General features: G+C 22.2%; 1 protein-coding gene across 2 annotated transcripts in view; it reads right to left on the bottom strand.

Annotated features, from left to right (window-relative positions):
• Positions 1–27,105, bottom strand: part of LOC145247555 (dipeptidyl peptidase 4-like) — a 376,657-nt gene that overhangs the window by 2,590 nt on the left and 346,962 nt on the right. For both annotated transcript variants that reach the window (XM_080109399.1, XM_080109400.1), the window contains exons 20-24: positions 25,500–25,554; positions 10,065–10,164; positions 5,702–5,760; positions 4,851–4,923; positions 256–329 (exon numbers count right to left, since the gene is read on the bottom strand). In XM_080109399.1, coding sequence (XP_079965525.1) covers positions 256–329; positions 4,851–4,923; positions 5,702–5,760; positions 10,065–10,164; positions 25,500–25,554 — 361 coding nt within the window. The remainder of the gene's footprint in view (positions 1–255; positions 330–4,850; positions 4,924–5,701; positions 5,761–10,064; positions 10,165–25,499; positions 25,555–27,105) is intronic.

Raw genomic sequence — 27,105 nt, 5'->3', positions numbered from 1 at the left:
AAATACAAAAAAAATAACAAGCTATCTAAAATGACCGTTCATTCGCGCCATATTGGATATCTAATTATTTACCTAACATTTACATATTTAAATATGGTAAATATTTAAATATGGTAAATATTAAGCAAATCATTAGATATCCTGACTGGACGGCCATTTTTAATAACTTGTTATTTTTTCTACCTAATGTTTACATATTTGAAGTGTCTATTTCTCAATAATTAACAAAAAAAATTTTAAACGGTCATTTCATACCTGGGATCTATAGTAGACGTTAGCATCGGTCAAAGCTTTCATGAGTTGGGCTGAGTTTTGGAAGTGGACATTATCTGAAAAACATGATAAAAACAAATAAAAACATAAAATAAATGTGAAAGGTTATCACACCAAATACAAATTTTAAATGTGGTTAAACTCGTAATGTGCAGTTTGTATGCACAGTGTCTGCACATACATTATCCTAAATAAAACCAAATAATTATATTTTGAACCAATCAGAAAACTTTTTGAATTTATTACTAACCTGGGTGCCCGGCGTTGCCCGGGTGTTTGGAGGTGTGTGTTGAGCAAAAAAAGAAAAAAAGTGGTATCTGGCAGGCAGGTTCGAACCTGTACCGTGAAGGAGGAAAAGAATGCGAAAAAAAAAAAAGAAACGTGACGTCTTTGCTGTTGCGCCCATTGCCAAACCAGAAGTGACGTAAGTTTAAATTAAGGCTAGTCAATCGAAAAGAGGGGATGACTTTTGAAAATATGGCCGAATAAAACGACTCCTCCCTGTAGAAAAATGCCTAGTTGAGGGTGAAGGAATTAATGTTTTTAGCCAATTTTTCGATATTTGATGTCCAAAGGGTAGAGCTTCAAAACAATACTGATCTCGTGAAAATCCGTCACCTCTATCGAAAGTTTTAGGCAGATATACAAACATACATACATACATTTAAACAGGTGAGATTTATATTATAGATGTGCTTTCTGGGAACTACCCAAATGCTTTAAAAGCCATATTTTTCTTAACTTAATCAGTAAAACCTAGTCGACCCAAATCTGCAGATCGGTGTTGCTGGATGCCACTGTGGGCAGTCATCTCTGCAACATCTCTCTCCGCTCTCACATACAAACATCAACGAACACGCAGAGACACACTCATCAACATTATCGGCTGGTGTCTGTTAAAACCTTATTCATTAAAATATTCCAATCTTTTTCACTGAACTCCAATTATGATACAAAATCAAATGAACATTAACTCTTATAAATGACTTTCGATAAATTAGAATTGATAAAAATTGAACAAAGAAGTTTGGAATATGATTTTCCTGAACCCTGAAACTCACTGCTCTTAATTACTCGATCCAGACTTCCTCTAATGACTCAGCTAATGAACCCTTTTATTTTTACAAGAACTCTAAAAATATTCACAAACATTCTATGTTTTCCTATTGCTGTAAACCTTCCATTTTAAACATATATAAATTATTTCGTTAGTGAATATATGTCTTCTTAACTAATTATTTTGTTTAATGTATGACGTCTCTTGTTTTTCTCACATTTGATTACAAAGACCTGAAAATATTTTCACTGAAAATATTTCTATGAATTCCTAAAAACTAATGACTGCCTCCCTAAAACTGGTGAACAAAATCCCACAACTGGTAACCTCCTCCTCCCCATTGGAGGAAGCATCCAATCATATCCAAACTATTTTCCTTTTTAATATTTATCTCAGTACTAAATGGGCCAACCAACAGTGTGCAAAGTATTTTCTGGATGAATTGACCCAGGATTATATAGATGAAAAAGGCTCTGCAGACTCCATTGCAATCAGGAGATGATTAGAATGGCTTGATAACCAATGCTTTTAAGGACACGAGTGGGCTCGGAAATAACAGTAAGTGCAGATTCTGCCACACGAAGCAGAGAGTGTGAGCCACCTAACATCCAGTTGATAAATGTGAAAGTTTTACACACCTAATGCAAATTTTAAATGTGGTTACACTAGTAAAGTTGACAGGAGGAGGACGAGCATCCAATCATCTATCCAAGCTAACATTCTTTTTCGGAATATTTCTTGATAGTATAATTTACACTTGAGTCATTAAGGAGTTGACACCGGGCCTCTACATGCCAGTGAGTCACTCAATAAGTGAGAATGGGATGTTTCGGCGGGCCAATTTGGCAACGCTGTTTTGGTTTGGCTGATTCGGTGGAGAGACAATTCGGCATCAACCATGCCAGTCACATTTTTATAAAGATTTTATAACTTTTTTTTTAACATGGTGGTCACCACTTATCAAGGCCCGGAAGCCTCTAGGGGATAAGGATTATTGCGTGTACAGTAATCAATGGGATAGTATCGTAGTAATTGTTAGTATTGGAGATTTGATAAAGTGTCTTACTTAAGGGGGCGGTTCATCAGGAATTTGTTTATGTTGGACTTGAACACATCCAAGTTGTAGTCAGGTGGGAAACAGGCAAACAGAAGAGAGTTCCACAGGCATGCACTTCTAAGAAAGAAGCTTTGTTCATGGAATCTACGTTTTGATTTAGGCACAGATAAATTTTAAATTAATAAAAATAATATGAAAATATATCATTTTTACTGTTTTTAAGAAAGATCATATTTTTGCAAAACTATCAATATCCTTTTTTAAATAGATTTGGAATTTTATCTTAAATTTTAGTCTAAATGAGTTTTACATAGTTTTCATTTCAACTCATTGGCATACTTGCACCTTGAAATCGACATAAACAAAACTATCAATATCCTTTTTTAAATACCAAACAATTACTAGATGAAAAATGAAATAATTTCAGACAGAAATGATTCGTCATTAGTCCATATGAAGTGTGTAACTATTCCTTGTTTATATGTTTAGAATCAACCACTTCGATGCCAGTAAGAAAAACAAGACTCAAGAGATTATTAGCCTTTTTTTTACAAATGATATGGTTCAGGCGTCTATGATATATTCTATATTAACAAAATGTGAATGGAACGTTTCAGTGTGGCTGATTTGGTGTCAGTTTTTCGGCTTGACTGATTTGGCTCAGCCGATTCAATGGCATGACCGATTCGGCAGAGGTACAATTCAGCATCGACCACACCAATCACCATTTTTATAAAGATTTTATAACTTAAAAAAAAAAAAAAAAAACCATATGAAAATATATCACTTCAACTGTCTTTAAGAAAGATCATATTTTTGCAAAACTGTGGTTAATTATTTTCTAATTAATTTTTTAAGGATTAAAAAATAAAAAAAAATGTAAAAAGTTTTTTTTACTTTTAATTAAGAAAAACAATATGAAGATATAATTGAGTGCTGTTGTCTGTTTTTATGTTGTGTTTTAAATAAACACGGTTTGAAGTTTTTAATGTTTATATCACTTTAACTGCTTTTAAGAAAAATCTTTCTGGTTAATTATTTTCTAACTAATTTTTTAAGAATTAAAACCTTAAAAAATTTTTTTTTAAATTTCTTTTTTCAAATTAAGTAAAAAAAAATATGAAAATATAATCTCGTTATTAATGACTAAATGTCATCTGTTTTTATGTTCGAATTTTTTAATATTTATATCACTTTAACTGTTTTTAAGGAAAAACCATATTTTTGCAAAACTCTTTTGATTAATTATTTTATAATTAATTTTTTTAAAGATTAAAAACTTTAAAATATTTAAAATTTTTTTAATGAAGTAAAACAATATGAAAATATAATCTTGTCGACGATTTAGTGTTCTTTTTGTTTTGTGTTGCATTTTAAATAAACACTAGCCTGGGCGCCCGGGTGTTTGGAGGTGTTGAGTAAAATAAAGAAGTGGTAGTAAGCATATAGGCTCGAACCCGTACCGTGAAGGAGGAAATAACGTGAAAATAAAAGTGACGTCTTTGCTGTTGCGTCCATCCCCAAACCGGAAGTGGCGAAGACTAGTCAATCGAAAAGAGAGGATGACTTTTGAAAATATGTCCGAAAAAAAAAAACGACTTCTTGTAGAAAAGTGCCCAGTTGAGGGTGAAGGAATGAATGTTTTTAACCAAGTTTTCGATATTTGTCATCTGAAGGGTCGAGCTTCAAAACGATACTGATCTCGTGAAAATCCGTTGCTTCTGTCGAAAGTTTTAGGCATACATACATATATTTAAACAGACAGGCGAGATTTATATCATAGATGGTTATTTTAAATCAAATTAAAACTTTTTCTTTTAATAATTTTTATTTCCATTTTATTCAAAGCAAAAAATTATCTTCATTTACTAAATCAATTTAAAAAATATAAAAGTAGACTATAATGATGAAGTGCTAATTTGACACTGAATCGTGCCCCCAACGAATCGGCTATGCCATATCAGCCAAGCTGAAATAGCGATGCTGAATCAGCCATGCCAGAATGTACTAAACCCCCAATAGCTATATACAGCTGAAATAGATAGTTGGAGGGTGGTTGGTAAGGATGTGAACACATCCGCCAATCATAAAGTCAGTCGGTAGGAGCCAGAACTTCAATGAATCCAAATCCGAGAAAAAAAAAAAATATATATATATAAATATATTCAGAGTATTACGTGTGTTTGAACTTCATTTAATGGTTTTTTGAGTGGTCAAAGTTCTTGTTATCATAATTAACTCCTTCCTCAGCAAACAAAATCCCAATATTTATTGGCATGAGCGATGAAATAAAATAGAAAAAAGAAAAATATAATCTCTACTGACACCTGCACAGAACAACTCAAGAACTAACCAGATTAAAGCTAACATCGATAAAACACAGGGAAACAATAAATGTACACTCGTGTGTGGATCATTTTATTTTTATCAGAATAGGGGAAAAAAAGTCCAAAAATCACTTACCATCTCCAGTACCATGAACCAGCAAGAAGCTTGATTTTCTGAAATTTGGCGCCATTGGCGCTACTCTTGAGATCTAGAGAATAGAAAACCAAAAAAGAATGAGAATTAGTATTTAATATATATATATATATATATATATATATATATATATATAATTTTCTTTCTCCTTTTCACCTTAAGCATATTGCCAATTGGACATAAGGGGCGAGGCTACTATTTGGGAAATTTGTTTAACAGCAAATTGTGGGGAGTTGAGCAGTGAAATGTTTGTTCATACATCTTAATTTCTGCAATTATATAATCTATAACAGTTATCAAAAGTTTTTGCCGATTAAAAACTTCATCTTGAAAATGAAAATGTGTGTTTGAAAATCTTCATAACAATAACATAATTCTATTAATGAGCTTTTAACAGTAATGAAATTTTACTATCGATGCATCGATTGTAAAATTTTTATAGGTTCTGATGTGGAATATGAATCTAACTGTTATAGCAATAAAAGGGGGAATAATTCTAAATAAAGAAAGTAAGAGTTATCGCCCTTTATAGATCCTTGAAAAGACTAGAGAGTTCGAGAGAGAAAAGCAACATGGCGGGCATTGCTGGACATTCAATATCCTCTGTAATTAATTTAATGTTTCTGCCACGAATAAATTGTGTTTAAAAATACAATGAGTTTGTCTACTTGTTCTCTGCTATCTAATGATCCTGACATCACAACTAAATATTCAAACTCTTGTGACGTTAACCTAAGTTAAATGGTTTTGTAATGCTTGAAAAAAGTGATGATCAGATCTGCTGACGGTTTTGCAATCAATTAAATATCATAGAACATGTTGGAATACTTTACCTTATAACTAGCGAGATTTGTATATGGAGATCCCATGTATCTTTCAGTGTAAGCAGAGTCTGAAAGAAAAAACAAAACAAAAACATTTAGAAAATGCATCACATTGTTCAGTTTTTTTTAAAAATCTTTTTTTTTAAATCTTTTTCTTTTTTTAAATCTTTTTTTTTATATTCTGGGATTAGTTGGATGGGGACAATTACACTTTTTTTGCCATTATTAAGCCACTAGCCTCGGTGCCTGACATTGTCTGGGTGTTTGGAGGTGTGTGTTGAGCAAAAAAAAAAAAAAGTGGTAGTAGGCAGGCAGGCTTGAACCTGTACCATGAAGGAGGAAAAAAAAAAAACGTGAAAAAAACCCCCAAAAACGTGACGTCTTTGCTGTTGCGTCCATTGTCAAACCAGATGTGGCTATTTAATCGAAAAGAGGGGATGACTTTCAAAAATATTTGCGAAAAAAGCGACCCCATCTTGTAGAAAATGGTGCAGTTTAGGGTGAAGGAATTAATGTCTTTAGCCAATTTTTTGATATTTCTAGTCCAAAGGGTCGAGCTCCAAAAACGATATCGATCTTGTGAAAATCTGTCACCTCTGTGAAAAGTTTTAGGCAGATATACATATATACATTTCAACAGACAGGTGAGATTTATATTATAGATGGTCATAAAACCATTAGCAATAGACAAAATTCCGAAAATGTGACAGTGATACATGTTCATTCACACAATTCTGAGGCAGAACACAATGCGAAAGCAGATTGTGTGATTATGCAGCGAGTCTAATGTGAATACATATCGTCACAGGTTTGGTCTGTTCAACTGCAGCATAGGACTGTATTTAAGCATTGCAGTGGAGCAAGAACCATAAAATAATCTGTAGGCAACAGAAGCAACTGTTACATTCCGGAGAGTAGACAGCAAATCTAATTCAAGCACTTTTAACATATAATCAACAGAAGTTGAACTCTTAAGTATATACTAGCGTGGCGTGGGGGGGGGTCTTTGCCTGGGTGTAAAATACACTTAAATATATTTTAATTTGCCCAGATTTCGTATATATTATTATAGTCGTGATTTCAAAAGTAAAAAAATGTATTTAGGTGCCATCAGCCAGAATCGAAACCAAAACTGCAGCATTCAAAGCTGTTGACGTTACCACTGTACCAATGTGACACGCATATAAACTGATTAAAAATTAAAAATAAACTAAGGTGAATGTATAAAATTTTTAACGATTTTTTTCAATTTTTACCCATTTTTGACCTCTTAAAAACAATTTTACCTGGCTAAAGACCTATAAAAGAACGGCCCGTAAAAAAAATCCAGTCATTAGAGGCCCCTAATACCACTCTGCGACTTTTAGTTTCAGAGGAGATAGAGGGTGAAAATATGGAGACGGACAGACAGACCGACAAACAGACATACAGCCGTTTATATATACATGGAAGTCCTCTTGTGTGAGCATGTTAATGTTAATGACCCTTGTGTCACCACCTCTTTCATCTCCTCAATTGTCTCATAACGGCAGCCTCTAAGGTTTTCCTTGAGCTTAGGTAATAATCAAAAGTCACAAGGAACAAGGTGTGGACTACAGGGAAGGTGAGGAACTGTCTTGATGCCCATCTTAGTTATGACAACGTCTTTCTTTCTGATCCTCTATGAGCTTCCTTGGGACAAACTTTCTGCAAATCTTCCGCATCTTCAGTTCCTCATGAATAATTGTGTGTACAGTTCCCACACTGGCATCAAACTGTGCACTTATTATCTCTATACACACACACCTGTCCTTATCCATGAAACTCTTTATTTGGCCAATCAACTCTGGTGTTCGGACTTCCTTACTTCTCCTACACCTTTCACCATCCTCCACAACCCCCTGCCTCCCTTGAATCTCTTATGCCACTCAAAAACTGATGCTTGTTTCATGCAAGTTAGTCGAAAAGCAGTCTGAAGCATTCCATACATTTTTGTGGCATTTTTCAAAGTTTAAAACAGAATGTGATTGCATATCGTTCTTCTAAAATGTCCTCATATCCAGATTGCATTTTTGAAATTCACCAGTTGTGACAATCAGGCTTTAGTAGAGTGTATTCCAATTCCTGTTGTAACTGTTCATTTAAACTTGAAATCATAGAAATTAGTCAGTCATCTCATAAGATGTATAGCAATAATCTACTGAATTTTTCAGAGTCTACAACAATTTTAAATGCCTGTCCAAACTTATTGAAGGCCCTTTATATATATTTGTGTATGTGTGTGTGTGTGTGTGTGTGGTCGTCTGTCAAAATGACGAGGACCATCAGATCATCCTGTAGAGTAGGTGGCGGGAGTGATCATCGGTGAGTACAGGTATGGCTGATAATCCCAATCTTTGCTTGAAAAGTTATGTTGCAGTGGGAACAGGGAATCATAGCAGATGTCGAGGGCTTCAAAACATTGCCCTTCCTGCCTTTTCTGCACTTCTCTGCAGCAACTTTTTGGTTACTTTCATATGTTCAGGAACCATCATGAACAGCGGCCCGCCACTTGACTCTATCTAGAGCTGTCTGCTCCTATGATGATGGATCAACGTCGGCCTTCAGTGATGCCTTCAGAGTGTCTTTAAATCATTTTCTCTGGCCGCCATGGGAGCGCTTGTTATGCTGGAGCTCAGCGACAGAAGCTTCTTGGGTAGTCTGTAGTCTGGCATACGGACTACATGACAAGCTGAACCGTCATCAGGATAGTGGGGGATGCTTGGGAGTCCAGCACGAGTGAGGAATTCTGTGTCTGGTATCCTTTCCTGCCAGCATATGTCAAGCAGTTTCCTCAGCCTGGTGGTGTGGAAGTGATTTAATTTTCTAACATGCCGTTGGTAGACAGTCCACAACTCAAATCCATAGAGTAAGCTGGTGAGTATGACAACTTTATAGACTTTGATCTTTGTCATGGAGGTGATGCCTCTTCTGCCCCATACATTTTTGTGGAGTCTGCCAAACGCAGCGCTTGCTTTAGCAAGTCTGGTGTTGATTTCATCATAAATGACTACATTGTGGGAGCGCGTACTGCCAAGGTAGGTGAACTTGTCAACTGCATTAAGTCTTTGTCCCCCGATTGAAATGTTGAGTTCTGCATATGGTTTTCCCGGAGCAGGCTGATGCATCACCACAGTCTTCTTGGTGTTGATTGTGAGACCAACATTTTCCAAAGCCTCTGAGAATATGTTTGCACTATGTTGCATGCCTGCCTCAGGGGTAGTGTTAAGAGCACAATCATCAGCAAACAGAATATCATTTACAGTGTCTGATGCAACCGTAGATTTAGCTTGTAGCCTCCTGAGGTTGAAGATTGATCCATCAAATCTGTACTTGATTTCAATACCCACATCAGTGTCTCCAAAGGCATCCGTCAGCATCACAGAGAACATGAGGCTGAACAGGGTGGGAGCCAAAACACACCCCTGTTTCACTCCATTTCTGACTTCAAAAGAGGGTATATATATATATATATATATATATATATATATATATATATATATATATATATATAAAGAGAAAAGAAATTAAAACTGTAAGTTGAAATTTACAATTAAATTTATTGTTCAACTGAATACCCCAGAAAACAATTTACAAAGTCCTTATTCTGCGCAGTTTCAAAGAATGCTATTCTTGTTATTCTTCTCATCAGAGGACAGAAAAAAATCAGCAAATTATATTTGTAGCAATGCAAGAATTTGCTGGTTACGGCATTAAATGAAACTGCAATTTATTACAGTCATAAATTGCAAAAAAAGGAGTGGAAAATGTAGGAAATGTAAAAAAAAAAGCATAAAAACGAAAATTGCATGAAGACTCATTCAAAGGTGGAAATGTATATATATACAACACAATCATGTTGACACAATGTGACTGTGCTGTAGAAGGTAGCAGTTACATTGACTGAAACATTGTGAAAATAACACTTAATATGAGAACAGTAATCCCAAGAATCAAAATAATACCAAAGGTCACCACTTATGAAGGTGCAGAGGCTTTTCCAGAATAAGGGTTAATGAGCATCAGGTGAGACAGCAACATGATGATCAGTTGTGGTGGAAATGGTACAGAAAATTTTAAGAGGACAGTCTAATAAGAACTTGCATACATCTGACTTGAAAACGGCTATGTTATAGTCAACTGGGAAGTAGCCCTGCAGTATTGGGTTCCATAGATGAACATTTCTGAGAAAAAAATGCTTTGCTCATGGAATTTTCGCTTAGTTTTAGGCTTAGATAGAGAGTAAGAGAAGTTGTTGATGCATAGGGATAGGAGTTATGGGTTATGGACAAAAATCTTCATCGAATATTATAATATATGCGGATAACTATGACGATAAAATTTCCTTACTTACCATAGTATCTCCAATCAGTGACCGGAGCAACAGCTATTCCACATTTAAAGATGTCAGTCCCTCGTCCCAAGATTGAACTCGTTACAAATCCACCATAGGACTGAGAAAAAAGAAAAAAGAAACTTGAACAGATAGGTAATAAAGATTTAAAATCAAAACATTCCAAGCAATGAATGAATTTGCACATGCACAAAACTAACAGAAATATGTCAGCAAGTTGAAATGAAAATTTTTGCGTTTCGACTTGCCGGCATATTTTTGTACAAAGTATTCATTCATTCGAAGATTTTACTTACCATTCTTGGTGTGTGATTACTATTTCCTGTTAATTTCCGTGTTATGTGACCAGTAGTTCAAGAATTTATCGGTTAAATATCTCCACGCACAGATACATATATCTACTGTCTTATTTATATTGATTTAAGGCTAAATATTCAGACCATGAAATCATTTTGACAACAAATGCAAGAAGCACCATAAAATAATTATAAAATGTATGAACATATCATTTGAATAAAAATTATAAACCTGACGCCATGCACCTGCATGTGAAGAAACAACAAAGCTGATCAATTGTCAAAAAGAAGATAAGTTAAAAGTTTGATTTTTGAAAGGTTATTTTCAGCAAAAGGTCCCACAAATGTAATCAAAGTTTAATTCAGTGAAATACAATGATCGGAGAAAATGCTCTTGGAGTTTGGCTACAATGACAAATTCGTCACAAATGGCTATATAATAAAAATATAATAAAAATAGATATCAAGGTTAGTTGACAACTCAAGAGTAAAAAGTTAAAAAAAAAAGTAGATATCCTGGGATTTAAACTTTTTTCTACCTTATTCTTTAAATGGAATACAATTTTTGGAGAAGTGTAGAATTCATAATTTTATTCCAAATTTGAATTTTATCACGCATTTGCAGTAAATTGATTTTAACAGTTCATGTATATTGCGTTTATGAACACTGCAAATATTATTTATGTAGTATTACATTTATTTATTATTATTTATGTAATATTACATTTATTTATTATTATTTATGTAGTATAACATTTATTAATTATTATTTATGTAATATTATATTTGTTTATTATTTTTTATGTAGTATTACATTTATTTATTATTATTTATGTAGTATTACATTTATTTATTATTATTTATGTAGTATTACATTTATTTATTATTATTTATGTAGTATTATATTTATTTATTATTATTTATGTAGTATTACATTTATTATTTATTATTTATGTAGTATTACATTTATTATTATTATTTATGTAGTATAACATTTATTTATTATTATTTATGTAGTATAACATTTATTAATTATTATTTATGTAATATTATATTTGTTTATTATTTTTTATGTAGTATTACATTTATTTATTATTATTTATGTAGTAATACATTTATTATTTATTATTTATGTAGTATTACATTTATTATTATTATTTATGTAGTATTACATTTATTTATTATTATTTATGTAGTATTTCATTTATTTATTATTATTTATGTAGTATTACATTTATTTATTATTATTAATGTAGTATTACATTTAGTTATTATTATTTATGTAATATTACATTTATTTATTATTATTAATGTAGTATTACATTTATTTATTATTATTTATTTAGTATTGCATTTATTTATTATTATTTATGTAGTATTACATTTATTTATTATTATTTATGTAGTATTACATTTATTTATTATTATTTATGTAATATTGCATTTATTTATTATTATTTATGTAGTATTACATTTATTTATTATTATTTATTTAGTATTGCATTTATTTATTATTATTTATGTAGTATTACATTTATTTATTATTATTTATGTAGTATTACATCTATTTATTATTATTTATGTAGTATTACATGTATTAATTATTATTTATGTAGTATTACATTTATTTATGATTATTTATGTAGTATTACATTTATTTATTATTATTTATGTAGTATTACATTTATTAATTATTATTTATGTAGTATTACATTTATTTATGATTATTTATGTAGTATTATATTTATTTATTATTATTTATGTAGTATTACATTTATTTATTATTATTTATGTAGTATTACATTTATTTATTATTATTTATGTAGTATTACATTTATTTATTATTATTTATGTAGTATTACATTTATTTATTATTATTTATGTAGTATTACATTTATTTATTATTATTTATGTAGTATTACATTTATTTATGATTATTTATGTAGTATTACATTTATTTATTATTATTTATGTAGTATTACATTTATTTATTATTATTTATGTAGTATTACATTTATTTATTATTATTTATGTAGTATTACATTTATTTATGATTATTTATGTAGTATTATATTTATTTATTATTATTTATGTAGTATTACATTTATTTATTATTATTTATGTAGTATTACATTTATTTATGATTATTTATGTAGTATTACATTTATTTATTATTATTTATGTAGTATTACATTTATTTATTATTATTTATGTAGTATTACATTTATTTATGATTATTTATGTAGTATTACATTTATTTATTATTATTTATGTAGTATTACATTTATTTATGATTATTTATGTAGTATTACATTTATTTATTATTATTTATGTAGTATTACATTTATTTATTATTATTTATGTAGTATTACATTTATTTATTATTATTTATGTAGTATTACATTTATTTATTATTATTTATGTAGTATTACATTTATTTATTATTATTTATGTAGTATTACATTTATTTATTATTATTTATGTAGTATTACATTTATTTATGATTATTTATGTAGTATTATATTTATTTATTATTATTTATGTAGTATTACATTTATTTATTATTATTTATGTAGTATTACATTTATTTATTATTATTTATGTAGTATTACATTTATTTATTATTATTTATGTAGTATTACATTTATTTATTATTATTTATGTAGTATTACATTTATTTATGATTATTTATGTAGTATTGCATTTATTTATTATTATTTATGTAGTATTGCATTTATTTATGATAATTTATGTAGTATTACATTTATTTATTATTATTTATGTAGTATTACATTTATTTATTATTATTTATGTAGTATTACATTTATTTATGATTATTTATGTAGTATTACATTTATTTATTATTATTTATGTAGTATTACATTTATTTATGATTATTTATGTAGTATTACATTTATTTATTATTATTTATGTAGTATTATATTTATTTATTATTATTTATGTAGTATTACATTTATTTATGATTATTTATGTAGTATTACATTTATTTATGATTATTTATGTAGTATTACATTTATTTATTATTATTTATGTAGTATTATATTTATTTATTATTATTTATGTAGTATTACATTTATTTATTATTATTTATGTAGTATTACATTTATTTATTATTATTTATGTAGTATTACATTTATTTATGATTATTTATGTAGTATTACATTTATTTATTATTATTTATGTAGTATTACATTTATTTATGATTATTTATGTAGTATTACATTTATTTATTATTATTTATGTAGTATTATATTTATTTATTATTATTTATGTAGGATTATATTTATTTATTATTATTTATGTAGTATTACATTTATTTATGATTATTTATGTAGTATTACATTTATTTATTATTATTTATGTAGTATTACATTTATTTATGATTATTTATGTAGTATTACATTTATTTATTATTATTTATGTAGTATTATATTTATTTATTATTATTTATGTAGTATTACATTTATTTATTATTATTTATGTAGTATTACATTTATTTATGATTATTTATGTAGTATTACATTTATTTATTATTATTTATGTAGTATTACATTTATTTAATATTATTTATGTAGGATTATATTTATTAATTATTATTTATGTAGTATTACATTTATTTATTATTATTTATGTAGTATTATATTTATTTATTATTATTTATGTAGTATTACATTTATTTATTATTATTTATGTAGTATTACATTTATTTATGATTATTTATGTAGTATTACATTTATTTATTATTATTTATGTAGTATTATATTTATTTATTTTTATTTATGTAGTATTACATTTATTATTATTATTTATGTAGTATTACATTTATTTATGATTATTTATGTAGTATTACATTTATTTATTATTATTTATGTAGTATTACATTTATTTATTATTATTTATGTAGTATTACATTTATTTATTATTATTTATGTAGTATTACATTTATTTATTATTATTTATGTAGTATTACATTTATTTATTATTATTTATGTAGTATTACATTTATTTATTATTATTTATGTAGTATTACATTTATTATTATTATTTATGTAGTATTACATTTATTTATTATTATTTATGTAGTATTACATTTATTATTATTATTTATGTAGTATTACATTTATTTATGATTATTTATGTAGTATTACATTTATTTATTATTATTTATGTAGTATTACATTTATTTATTATTATTTATGTAGTATTACATTTATTTATGATTATTTATGTAGTATTACATTTATTTATTATTATTTATGTAGTATTACATTTATTTATGATTATTTATGTAGTATTACATTTATTTATTATTATTTATGTAGTATTATATTTATTTATTATTATTTATGTAGTATTACATTTATTTATGATTATTTATGTAGTATTACATTTATTTATGATTATTTATGTAGTATTACATTTATTTATTATTATTTATGTAGTATTATATTTATTTATTATTATTTATGTAGTATTACATTTATTTATTATTATTTATGTAGTATTACATTTATTTATTATTATTTATGTAGTATTACATTTATTTATGATTATTTATGTAGTATTACATTTATTTATTATTATTTATGTAGTATTACATTTATTTATGATTATTTATGTAGTATTACATTTATTTATTATTATTTATGTAGTATTACATTTATTTAATATTATTTATGTAGGATTATATTTATTAATTATTATTTATGTAGTATTACATTTATTTATTATTATTTATGTAGTATTATATTTATTTATTATTATTTATGTAGTATTACATTTATTTATTATTATTTATGTAGTATTACATTTATTTATGATTATTTATGTAGTATTACATTTATTTATTATTATTTATGTAGTATTATATTTATTTATTTTTATTTATGTAGTATTACATTTATTATTATTATTTATGTAGTATTACATTTATTTATGATTATTTATGTAGTATTACATTTATTTATTATTATTTATGTAGTATTACATTTATTTATTATTATTTATGTAGTATTACATTTATTTATTATTATTTATGTAGTATTACATTTATTTATTATTATTTATGTAGTATTACATTTATTTATTATTATTTATGTAGTATTACATTTATTTATTATTATTTATGTAGTATTACATTTATTATTATTATTTATGTAGTATTACATTTATTTATTATTATTTATGTAGTATTACATTTATTATTATTATTTATGTAGTATTACATTTATTTATGATTATTTATGTAGTATTACATTTATTTATTATTATTTATGTAGTATTACATTTATTTATTATTATTTATGTAGTATTACATTTATTTATTATTATTTATGTAGTATTACATTTATTTATTATTATTTATGTAGTATTACATTTATTTATTATTATTTATGTAGTATTACATTTATTTATTATTATTTATGTAGTATTACATTTATTATTATTATTTATGTAGTATTACATTTATTTATGATTATTTATGTAGTATTACATTTATTTATTATTATTTATGTAGTATTACATTTATTTATTATTATTTATGTAGTATTACATTTATTTATTATTATTTATGTAGTATTACATTTATTTATTATTATTTATGTAGTATTACATTTATTTATTATTATTTATGTAGTATTACATTTATTATTATTATTTATGTAGTATTACATTTATTTATTATTATTTATGTAGTATTACATTTATTATTATTATTTATGTAGTATTACATTTATTTATGATTATTTATGTAGTATTACATTTATTTATTATTATTTATGTAGTATTACATTTATTTATTATTATTTATGTAGTATTACATTTATTTATTATTATTTATGTAGTATTACATTTATTTATTATTATTTATGTAGTATTACATTTATTTATTATTATTTATGTAGTATTACATTTATTTATTATTATTTATGTAGTATTACATTTATTATTATTATTTATGTAGTATTACATTTATTTATGATTATTTATGTAGTATGACATTTATTTATTATTATTTATGTAGTATTACATTTATTTATTATTATTTATGTAGTATTACATTTATTTATTATTATTTATGTAGTATTACATTTATTTATTATTATTTATGTAGTATTACATTTATTTATTATTATTTATGTAGTATTACATTTATTTATTATTATTTATGTAGTATTACATTTATTATTATTATTTATGTAGTATTACATTTATTTATGATTATTTATGTAGTATTACATTTATTTATTATTATTTATGTAGTATTACATTTATTTATTATTATTTATGTAGTATTACATTTATTTATAATTATTTATGTAGTATTACATTTATTTATTATTATTTATGTAGTATTACATTTATTTATTATTATTTATGTAGTATTACATTTATTTATTATTATTTATGTAGTATTACATTTATTTATTATTATTTATGTAGTATTACATTTATTTATGATTATTTATGTAGTATTTCATTTATTTATTATTTATGTAGTATTGCATTTATTTATTATTATTTATGTAGTATTATATTTATTTATTATTATTTATGTAGTATTACATTTATTTATGATTATTTATGTAGTATTACATTTATTTATTATTATTTATGTAGTATTACATTTATTTATTATTATTTATGTAGTATTATATTTATTTATTATTATTTATGTAGTATTACATTTATTTATTATTATTTATGTAGTATTTACTTTATTTATTATTATTTATGTAGTATTTCATTTATTTATTATTATTTATGTAGTATTACATTTATTTATTATTATTTATGTAGTATTTCATTTATTTATTATTATTTATGTAGTATTGCATTTATTTATTATTATTTATGTAGTATTTCATTTATTTATTATTATTTATGTAGTATTACATTTATTTATTATTATTTATGTAGTATTGCATTTATTTATTATTATTTATGTAGTATTTCATTTATTTATTATTATTTATGTAGTATTGCATTTATTTATTATTATTTATGTAGTATTGCATTTATTTATTATTATTTATGTAGTATTGCATTTATTTATTATTATTTATGTAGTATTGTATTTATTTATTATTATTTATGTAGTATTACATTTATTTATTATTATTTATGTAGTATTTCATTTATTTATTATTTATGTAGTATTTCATTTATTTATTATTATTTATGTAGTATTTCATTTATTTATTATTATTTATGTAGTATTTCATTTATTTATTATTATTTATGTAGTATTTCATTTATTTATTATTATTTATGTAGTATTTCATTTATTTATTATTTATGTAGTATTGCATTTATTTATTATTATTTATGTAGTATTACATTTATTTATTATTATTTATGTAGTATTGCATTTATTTATTATTATTTATGTAGTATTGCATTTATTTATTATTATTTATGTAGTATTTCATTTATTTATTATTATTTATGTAGTATTGCATTTATTTATTATTTATGTAGTATTGCATTTATTTATTATTATTTATGTAGTATCGCATTTATTTATTATTATTTATGTAGTATTGCATTTATTTATTATTATTTATGTAGTATTGCATTTATTTATTATTATTTATGTAGTATTGCATTTATTTATTATTATTTATGTAGTATTGCATTTATTTATTATTATTTATGTAGTATTGCATTTATTTATTATTATTTATGTAGTATTGCATTTATTTATTATTATTTATGTAGTATTGCATTTATTTATTATTATTTATGTAGTATTTCATTTATTTATTATTATTTATGTAGTATTATATTTATTTATTATTATTTATGTAGTATTTGATTTATTTATTATTAATTATGTAGTATTTCATTTATTTATTATTATTTATGTAGCATTTCATTTATTTATTATTATTTATGTAGTATTTCATTTATTTATTATTTATGTAGTATTACATTTATTTATTATTATTTATGTAGTATTACATTTATTTATTATTATTTATGTAGTATTACATTTATTTATTATTATTTATGTAGTATTACATTTATTTATTTATTATTTATGTAGTATTACATTTATTTATTATTATTTATGTAGTATTACATTTATTTATTATTATTTATGTAGTATTTCATTTATTTATTATTATTTATGTAGTATTTCATTTATTTATTATTATTTATGTAGTATTACATTTATTTATTATTATTTATGTAGTATTTCATTTATTTATTATTATTTATGTAGTATTACATTTATTTATTATTATTTATGTAGTATTACATTTATTTATTATTTATGTAGTATTGCATTTATTTATTATTATTTATGTAGTATTACATTTATTTATTATTATTTATGTAGTATTGCATTTATTTATTATTATTTATGTAGTATTACATTTATTTATTATTATTATTTATGTAGTATTTCATTTATTTATTATTATTTATGTAGTATTACATTTATTTATTATTATTTATGTAGTATTACATTTATTAATTATTATTTATGTAGTATTGCATTTATTTATTATTATTTATGTAGTATTACATTTATTAATTATTATTTATGTAGTATTTCATTTATTTATTATTATTTATGTAGTATTACATTTATTTATTATTATTATGTAGTATAACATTTATTTATTATTATTTATGTAGTATTACATTTATTTATTATTATTTATGTAGTATTACATTTATTTATTATTAATTATGTAGTATTAAATTTATTTATTATTATTTATGTAGTATTATATTTATTTATTATTTATGTAGTATTAAATTTATTTATTATTATTTATGTAGTATTAAATTTATTTATTATTATTTATGTAGCATTACATTTATTTATTATTATTTATGTAGCATTACATTTATTTATTATTATTTATGTAGTATTACATTTATTTATTATTTATGTAGTATTACATTTATTTATTATTAATTATGTAGTATTAAATTTATTTATTATTATTTATGTAGTATTACATTTATTTATTATTATTTATGTAGCATTACATTTATTTATTATTATTTATGTAGTATTACATTTATTTATTATTTATGTAGTATTACATTTATTTATTATTATTTATGTAGTATTTCATTTATTTATTATTATTTATGTAGTATTACATTTATTTATTATTTATGTAGTATTGCATTTATTTATTATTATTTATGTAGTATTACATTTATTTATTATTATTTATGTAGTATTACATTTATTTATTATTATTTATGTAGTATTGCATTTATTTATTATTATTTATGTAGTATTACATTTATTTATTATTATTTATGTAGTATTTCATTTATTTTTTATTATTTATGTAGTATTACATTTATTTATTATTTATGTAGTATTGCATTTATTTATTATTATTTATGTAGTATTACATTTATTTATTATTATTTATGTAGTATTACATTTATTTATTATTTATGTAGTATTGCATTTATTTATTATTATTTATGTAGTATTACATTTATTTATTATTATTTATGTAGTATTTCATTTATTTATTATTATTTATGTAGTATTGCATTTATTTATTATTTATGTAGTATTGCATTTATTTATTATTATTTATGTAGTATTACATTTATTTATTATTATTTATGTAGTATTTCATTTATTTATTATTATTTATGTAGTATTACATTTATTTATTATTTATGTAGTATTGCATTTATTTATTATTATTTATGTAGTATTACATTTATTTATTATTATTTATGTAGTATTGCATTTATTTATTATTATTTATGTAGTATTGCATTTATTTATTATTATTTATGTAGTATTACATTTATTTATTATTATTTATGTAGTATTACATTTATTTATTATTTACGTAGTATTGCATTTATTTATTATTATTTATGTAGTATTACATTTATTTATTATTATTTATGTAGTATTTCATTTATTTATTATTATTTATGTAGTATTACATTTATTTATTATTTATGTAGTATTGCATTTATTTATTATTATTTATGTAGTATTACATTTATTTATTATTATTTATGTAGTATTACATTTATTAATTATTATTTATGTAGTATTGCATTTATTTATTATTATTTATGTAGTATTACATTTATTTATTATTATTTACGTAGTATTACATTTATTTATTATTTATGTAGTATTACATTTATTTATTATTATTTATGTAGTATTACATTTATTTATTATTATTTATGTATTATTACATTTATTTATTATTATTTATGTAGTATTACATTTATTTATTATTATTTATGTAGTATTACATTTATTTATTATTATTTATGTAGTATTACATTTATTTATTATTATTTATGTAGTATTACATTTATTTATTATTTATGTAGTATTACATTTATTTATTATTATTTATGTAGTATTGCATTTATTTATTATTAATTATGTAGTATTACATTTATTTATTATTATTTATGTAGTATTACATTTATTTATTATTATTTATGTAGCATTACATTTATTTATGATTATTTATGTAGTATTATATTTATTTATTATTATTTATGTAGTATTACATTTATTTATTATTATTTATGTAGTATTAAATTTATTTATTATTATTTATGTAGTATTACATTTATTTATTATTATTTATGTAGTATTATATTTATTTATTATTATTTATGTAGTATTACATTTATTTATTATTATTTATGTAGTATTACATTTATTTATAATTATTTATGTAGTATTACATTTATTTATTATTATTTATGTAGTATTACATTTATTTATTATTATTTATGTAGTATTACATTTATTTATTATTTATGTAGTATTACATTTATTTATTATTATTTATGTAGTATTACATTTATTAATTATTATTTATGTAGTATTACATTTATTAATTATTATTTATGTAGTATTACATTTATTAATTATTATTTATGTAGTATTACATTTATTATTTATTATTTATGTAGTATTACATTTATTTATTATTATTTATGTAGTATTATATTTATTTATTATTATTTATGTAGTATTACATTTATTTATTATTATTTATGTAGTATTACATTTATTTATAATTATTTATGTAGTATTACATTTATTTATTATTATTTATGTAGTATTACATTTATTTATTATTATTTATGTAGTATTACATTTATTTATTATTTATGTAGTATTACATTTATTTATTATTATTTATGTAGTATTACATTTATAAATTATTATTTATATAGTATTACATTTATTAATTATTATTTATGTAGTATTACATTTATTATTTATTATTTATGTAGTATTACATTTATTAATTATTATTAATGTAGTATTACATTTATTTATTATTATTTATGTAGTATTGCATTTATTTATTATTATTTATTATTATTTACGTAGTATTACATTTATTTATTATTTATGTAGTATTACATTTATTTATTATTATTTATGTAGTATTGCATTTATTTATTATTATTTATGTAGTATTACATTTATTAATTATTATTTATGTAGTATTACATTTATTTATTATTATTTATGTAGTATTTCATTTATTTATTATTATTTATGTAGTATTACATTTATTTATTATTATTATGTAGTATAACATTTATTTATTATTATTTATGTAGTATTGCATTTATTTATTATTATTTATGTAGTATTACATTTATTAATTATTATTTATGTAGTATTACATTTATTAATTATTATTTATGTAGTATTACATTTATTTATTATTATTTATGTAGTATTGCATTTATTTATTATTATTTATGTAGTATTACATTTATTTATTATTATTTATGTAGTATTACATTTATTTATTATTATTTATGTAGTATTACATTTATTAATTATTATTTATGTAGTATTACATTTATTTATTATCATTTATGTAGTATTGCATTTATTTATTATTATTTATTATTATTTACGTAGTATTACATTTATTTATTATTTATGTAGTATTACATTTATTTATTATTATTTATGTAGTATTGCATTTATTTATTATTATTTATGTAGTATTACATTTATTAATTATTATTTATGTAGTATTACATTTATTTATTATTATTTATGTAGTATTACATTTATTATTTATTATTTATGTAGTATTACATTTATTTATTATTGTTTATGTAGTATTACATTTATTTATTATTATTTATGTAGTATTGCATTTATTTATTATTATTTATGTAGTATTACATTTATTAATTATTATTTATGTAGTATTACATTTATTTATTATTATTTATGTAGTATTACATTTATTTATTATTATTTATGTAGTATTACATTTATTTATTATTATTTATGTAGTATTACATTTATTAATTATTATTTATGTAGTATTACATTTATTTATTATTATTTATGTAGTATTGCATTTATTTATTATTATTTATGTAGTATTACATTTATTTATTATTATTTATGTAGTATTACATTTATTTATTATTATTTATGTAGTATTACATTTATTAATTATTATTTATGTAGTATTACATTTATTTATTATTATTTATGTAGTATTGCATTTATTTATTATTATTTATGTAGTATTACATTTATTTATTATTATTTATGTAGTATTGCATTTATTTATTATTATTTATGTAGTATTACATTTATTTATTATTATTTATGTAGTATTACATTTATTTATTATTATTTATGTAGTATTACATTTATTTATTATTATTTATGTAGTATTACATTTATTTATTATTATTTATGTAGTATTACATTTATTTATTATTATTTATGTAGTATTACATTTATTAATTATTATTTATGTAGTATTACATTTATTTATTATTATTTATGTAGTATTACATTTATTTATTATTATTTATTTAGTATTGCATTTATTTATTATTATTTATGTAGTATTACATTTATTTATTATTATTTATGTAGTATTGCATTTATTTATTATTATTTATTATTATTTACGTAGTATTACATTTATTTATTATTTATGTAGTATTACATTTATTTATTATTATTTATGTAGTATTATATTTATTTATTATTATTTATGTAGTATTACATTTATTTATTATTATTTATGTAGTATTACATTTATTTATTATTATTTATGTAGTATTACATTTATTTATTATTATTTATGTAGTATTATATTTATTTATTATTATTTATGTAGTATTACATTTATTTATTATTATTTATGTAGTATTACATTTATTTATTATTTATGTAGTATTACATTTATTTATTATTATTTATGTAGTATTATATTTATTTATTATTATTTATTATTATTTATGTAGTATTACATTTATTTATTATTATTTATGTAGTATTACATTTATTTATTATTTATGTAGTATTACATTTATTTATTATTATTTATGTAGTATTATATTTATTTATTATTATTTATGTAGTATTACATTTATTTATTATTATTTATGTAGTATTGCATTTATCTATTATTATTTATGTAGTATTACATTTATTAATTATTATTTATGTAGTATTACATTTATTTATTATTATTTATGTAGTATTACATTTATTTATTATTATTTATGTAGTATTACATTTATTTATTATTATTTATGTAGTATTACATTTATTAATTATTATTTATGTAGTATTACATTTATTTATTATTATTTATGTAGTATTACATTTATTTATTATTATTTATGTAGTATTGCATTTATTTATTATTATTTATGTAGTATTACATTTATTTATTATTATTTATGTAGTATTGCATTTATTTATTATTATTTATTATTATTTACGTAGTATTACATTTATTTATTATTTATGTAGTATTACATTTATTTATTATTATTTATGTAGTATTGCATTTATTTATTATTATTTATGTAGTATTGCATTTATTTATTATTATTTATGTAGTATTACATTTATTTATTATTATTTATGTAGTATTGCATTTATTTATTATTATTTATGTAGTATTGCATTTATTTATTATTATTTATGTAGTATTACATTTATTTATTATTATTTATGTAGTATTACATTTATTTATTATTATTTATGTAGTATTGCATTTATTTATTATTATTTATGTAGTATTACATTTATTAATTATTATTTATGTAGTATTATATTTATTTAATATTATTTATGTAGTATTACATTTATTTATTATTATTTATGTAGTATTACATTTATTAATTATTATTTATGTAGTATTACATTTATTTATTATTATTTATGTAGTATTACATTTATTAATTATTATTTATGTAGTATTACATTTATTTATTATTATTTATGTAGTATTACATTTATTTATTATTATTTATGTAGTATTACATTTATTTATTATTATTTATGTAGTATTATATTTATTTATTATTATTTATGTAGTATTACATTTATTTATTATTATTTATGTAGTATTACATTTATTAATTATTATTTATGTAGTATTATATTTATTTAATATTATTTATGTAGTATTACAAACTATGATAAACTTATATTAAAAAAATAATTTAAAAGTAAATTCTATGGATAAAGGTTAAACTAGGTTTTTTTTTTCCCTGGATTCTTTTATATGATTTAAAAAATTTTTTTTTTTACTCATGTTCACCCCTAACAAGGTATATCACCACGTGGACGTAAGGGGTTACTATTTGGGACCATACCTAGGAAAGATTAACAAGATTTTGGTTTACGTTACATTTAAACTTTTGCAAATCAGTAGTCAGGGTAGCAGGTAACAAGAAGGGAATTCCAAGCTCTAGTTGTTCGAAGGAAGAAACTATTTGAGTAGAAAGCTTTCTGGTATTTAGGGACCTCAAAAGTGAAGGGGTGAGATTTTTTTGCTAAGAGGTTTTGTCGGGGATATGCATGTCGAGGGGGCACAAGTACAACTAGTTCATCAGAGCACATTCCATTAAAATATTTGTAAAACAAGCACAGGAATGCAACATTACGGTGATAGGACAAGGGTTGGAACTGATATTTCAAAACGCTAAATAATATAACAATTTAATAATGGAAATTTAATTCTTATACGTGTAAAAAATCCAGCCATAAGAAATGACTGTTATGTGCTTTATTCTTGCATTTTTTTCATCAAAATATTGAATAAGAAATATTTTTTCAACTTACCCATCCCCAAACTGCAATTTTGCTCGATTCAACATAATGCAATTTTTCAAATTCCCTGAAAGAAAAAAAAAATCATTAAAATAAAATTAAGTTTACATCTGAGATGAGGATTGATAATTTCTTTAATTTAGACGACAATTCTTATCGTGGTTGTTATATACAAAATGTTTCTTTTTTTTATATATATGGAAACCGCTCCAGATTAGGCGTGAAGCCACTTGATGTAAGGTGTTTAAAAAAAATATTATTTCAAGGTCAAAAATTTGTCAACGATAAAATTCTGATCCAGAAAACAGCAATTCTTCTCTCTTTGTCAGAAACCTTACTCGCGGACTATGATATGGGTTAAAAGCCACTGACTTACAGAGATGTGAAATGTTTATATGTTTTTCCTTTAAAAAATTTGTCTTAATATTTTTTTCTAAACTGTGATATTTCTGTTTGCAAAGGTCTACGGGCTCAACAATAACTTGTATTACCAACCGAATATCAATGACTCAGCATCAGTTGTTCAACTCACTAAAGACGGGGAACATAACTTAATATTCAATGGCGTCCCAGATTGGCTCTACGAAGGTAAGATAATAAAATGTTTCATGTTTTATTGTGCTTGAATTATTCGCACAACAAATTTCTTAATTCATTAATAATTTCACTGTGTTTCACTTGATATCTCTATCCGTATATATAATAAAACGTCACAGTTTTTTCCCTCTGGACCAAAATACCGTACGCTTACAACAATACATTCCACATACAAGTTTTTATTATGTCTACACTATTAGCCACTAGCTTTGTGTGTGTGTGTGTGTGTGTGTGTGTGTGTTTGAGAGAGAGAGAGAAAGAGAAAAAGAGAGAGAGAGTTTGTTTCCTATAGTGTCGAAAACGGCTTGGGTGGACTTTTTGAAATTTCACACAAATGTACTTTATGTGCCTGGTACTGTTCTTAGAGAGGTTTTGTATTGGAATGTCTTCGATAAGTATCGATAATCGAAAAAATCTGAAAAAAATGTGTGTGTGTGTGTGTGTGTGAGTTTACATCTGAGTTGAGGATTTTTTTTTTTTTTTTTTTTTTACACAGTGATCACCACTTATCAAGGCCCGGAAGCCACTCAGGGATAAGGGTTATTGCAAGTACATTATGTTAGTGAGGAGATTTGATGAAGTGTTTACTTAAGGGAGGGGTTCATTAGGAATTTGTTAACATTAGACTTGAAGACATCCAAGTTGTAGTCCGGAGGGAAGCAGGCAGACGGAACAGAGTTCCACAGGCATGCAGTTCTAAGAAAGAAGCTTTGTTCATGAAATCCGCGTTTTGATTTAGGCACAGATATAGAGTGGGGGAAATTTTTCACAGTGGATTCAGCTAGAGAGGATCGATAATTTCTATAATTCAGACTACAATTCTCATCCTGGTTGTTATATACAAACTGTTTCTGCTGATTTACCCTCTGACCTTCTTCGGATGCATTTTTTTGAAACTTTAAAATCTTCTAGTAAACTTTGGCTGAACTTTTTAATCTGTACAGAATTTCAAACTGAACTCTTTTTATTTATACTTAATATGATGATGATGATGATGATGATGATGATATGATGATGACGA

Source organism: Euprymna scolopes, chromosome 25, assembly GCF_053919585.1.
Source record: "Euprymna scolopes isolate OS-2025 chromosome 25, ASM5391958v1, whole genome shotgun sequence".
Taxonomy (NCBI): domain Eukaryota; kingdom Metazoa; phylum Mollusca; class Cephalopoda; order Sepiida; family Sepiolidae; genus Euprymna; species Euprymna scolopes.
The sequence above is the reverse complement of the archived record's forward strand: the minus strand, read 5'-3'. Positions and strand labels throughout refer to the sequence as shown.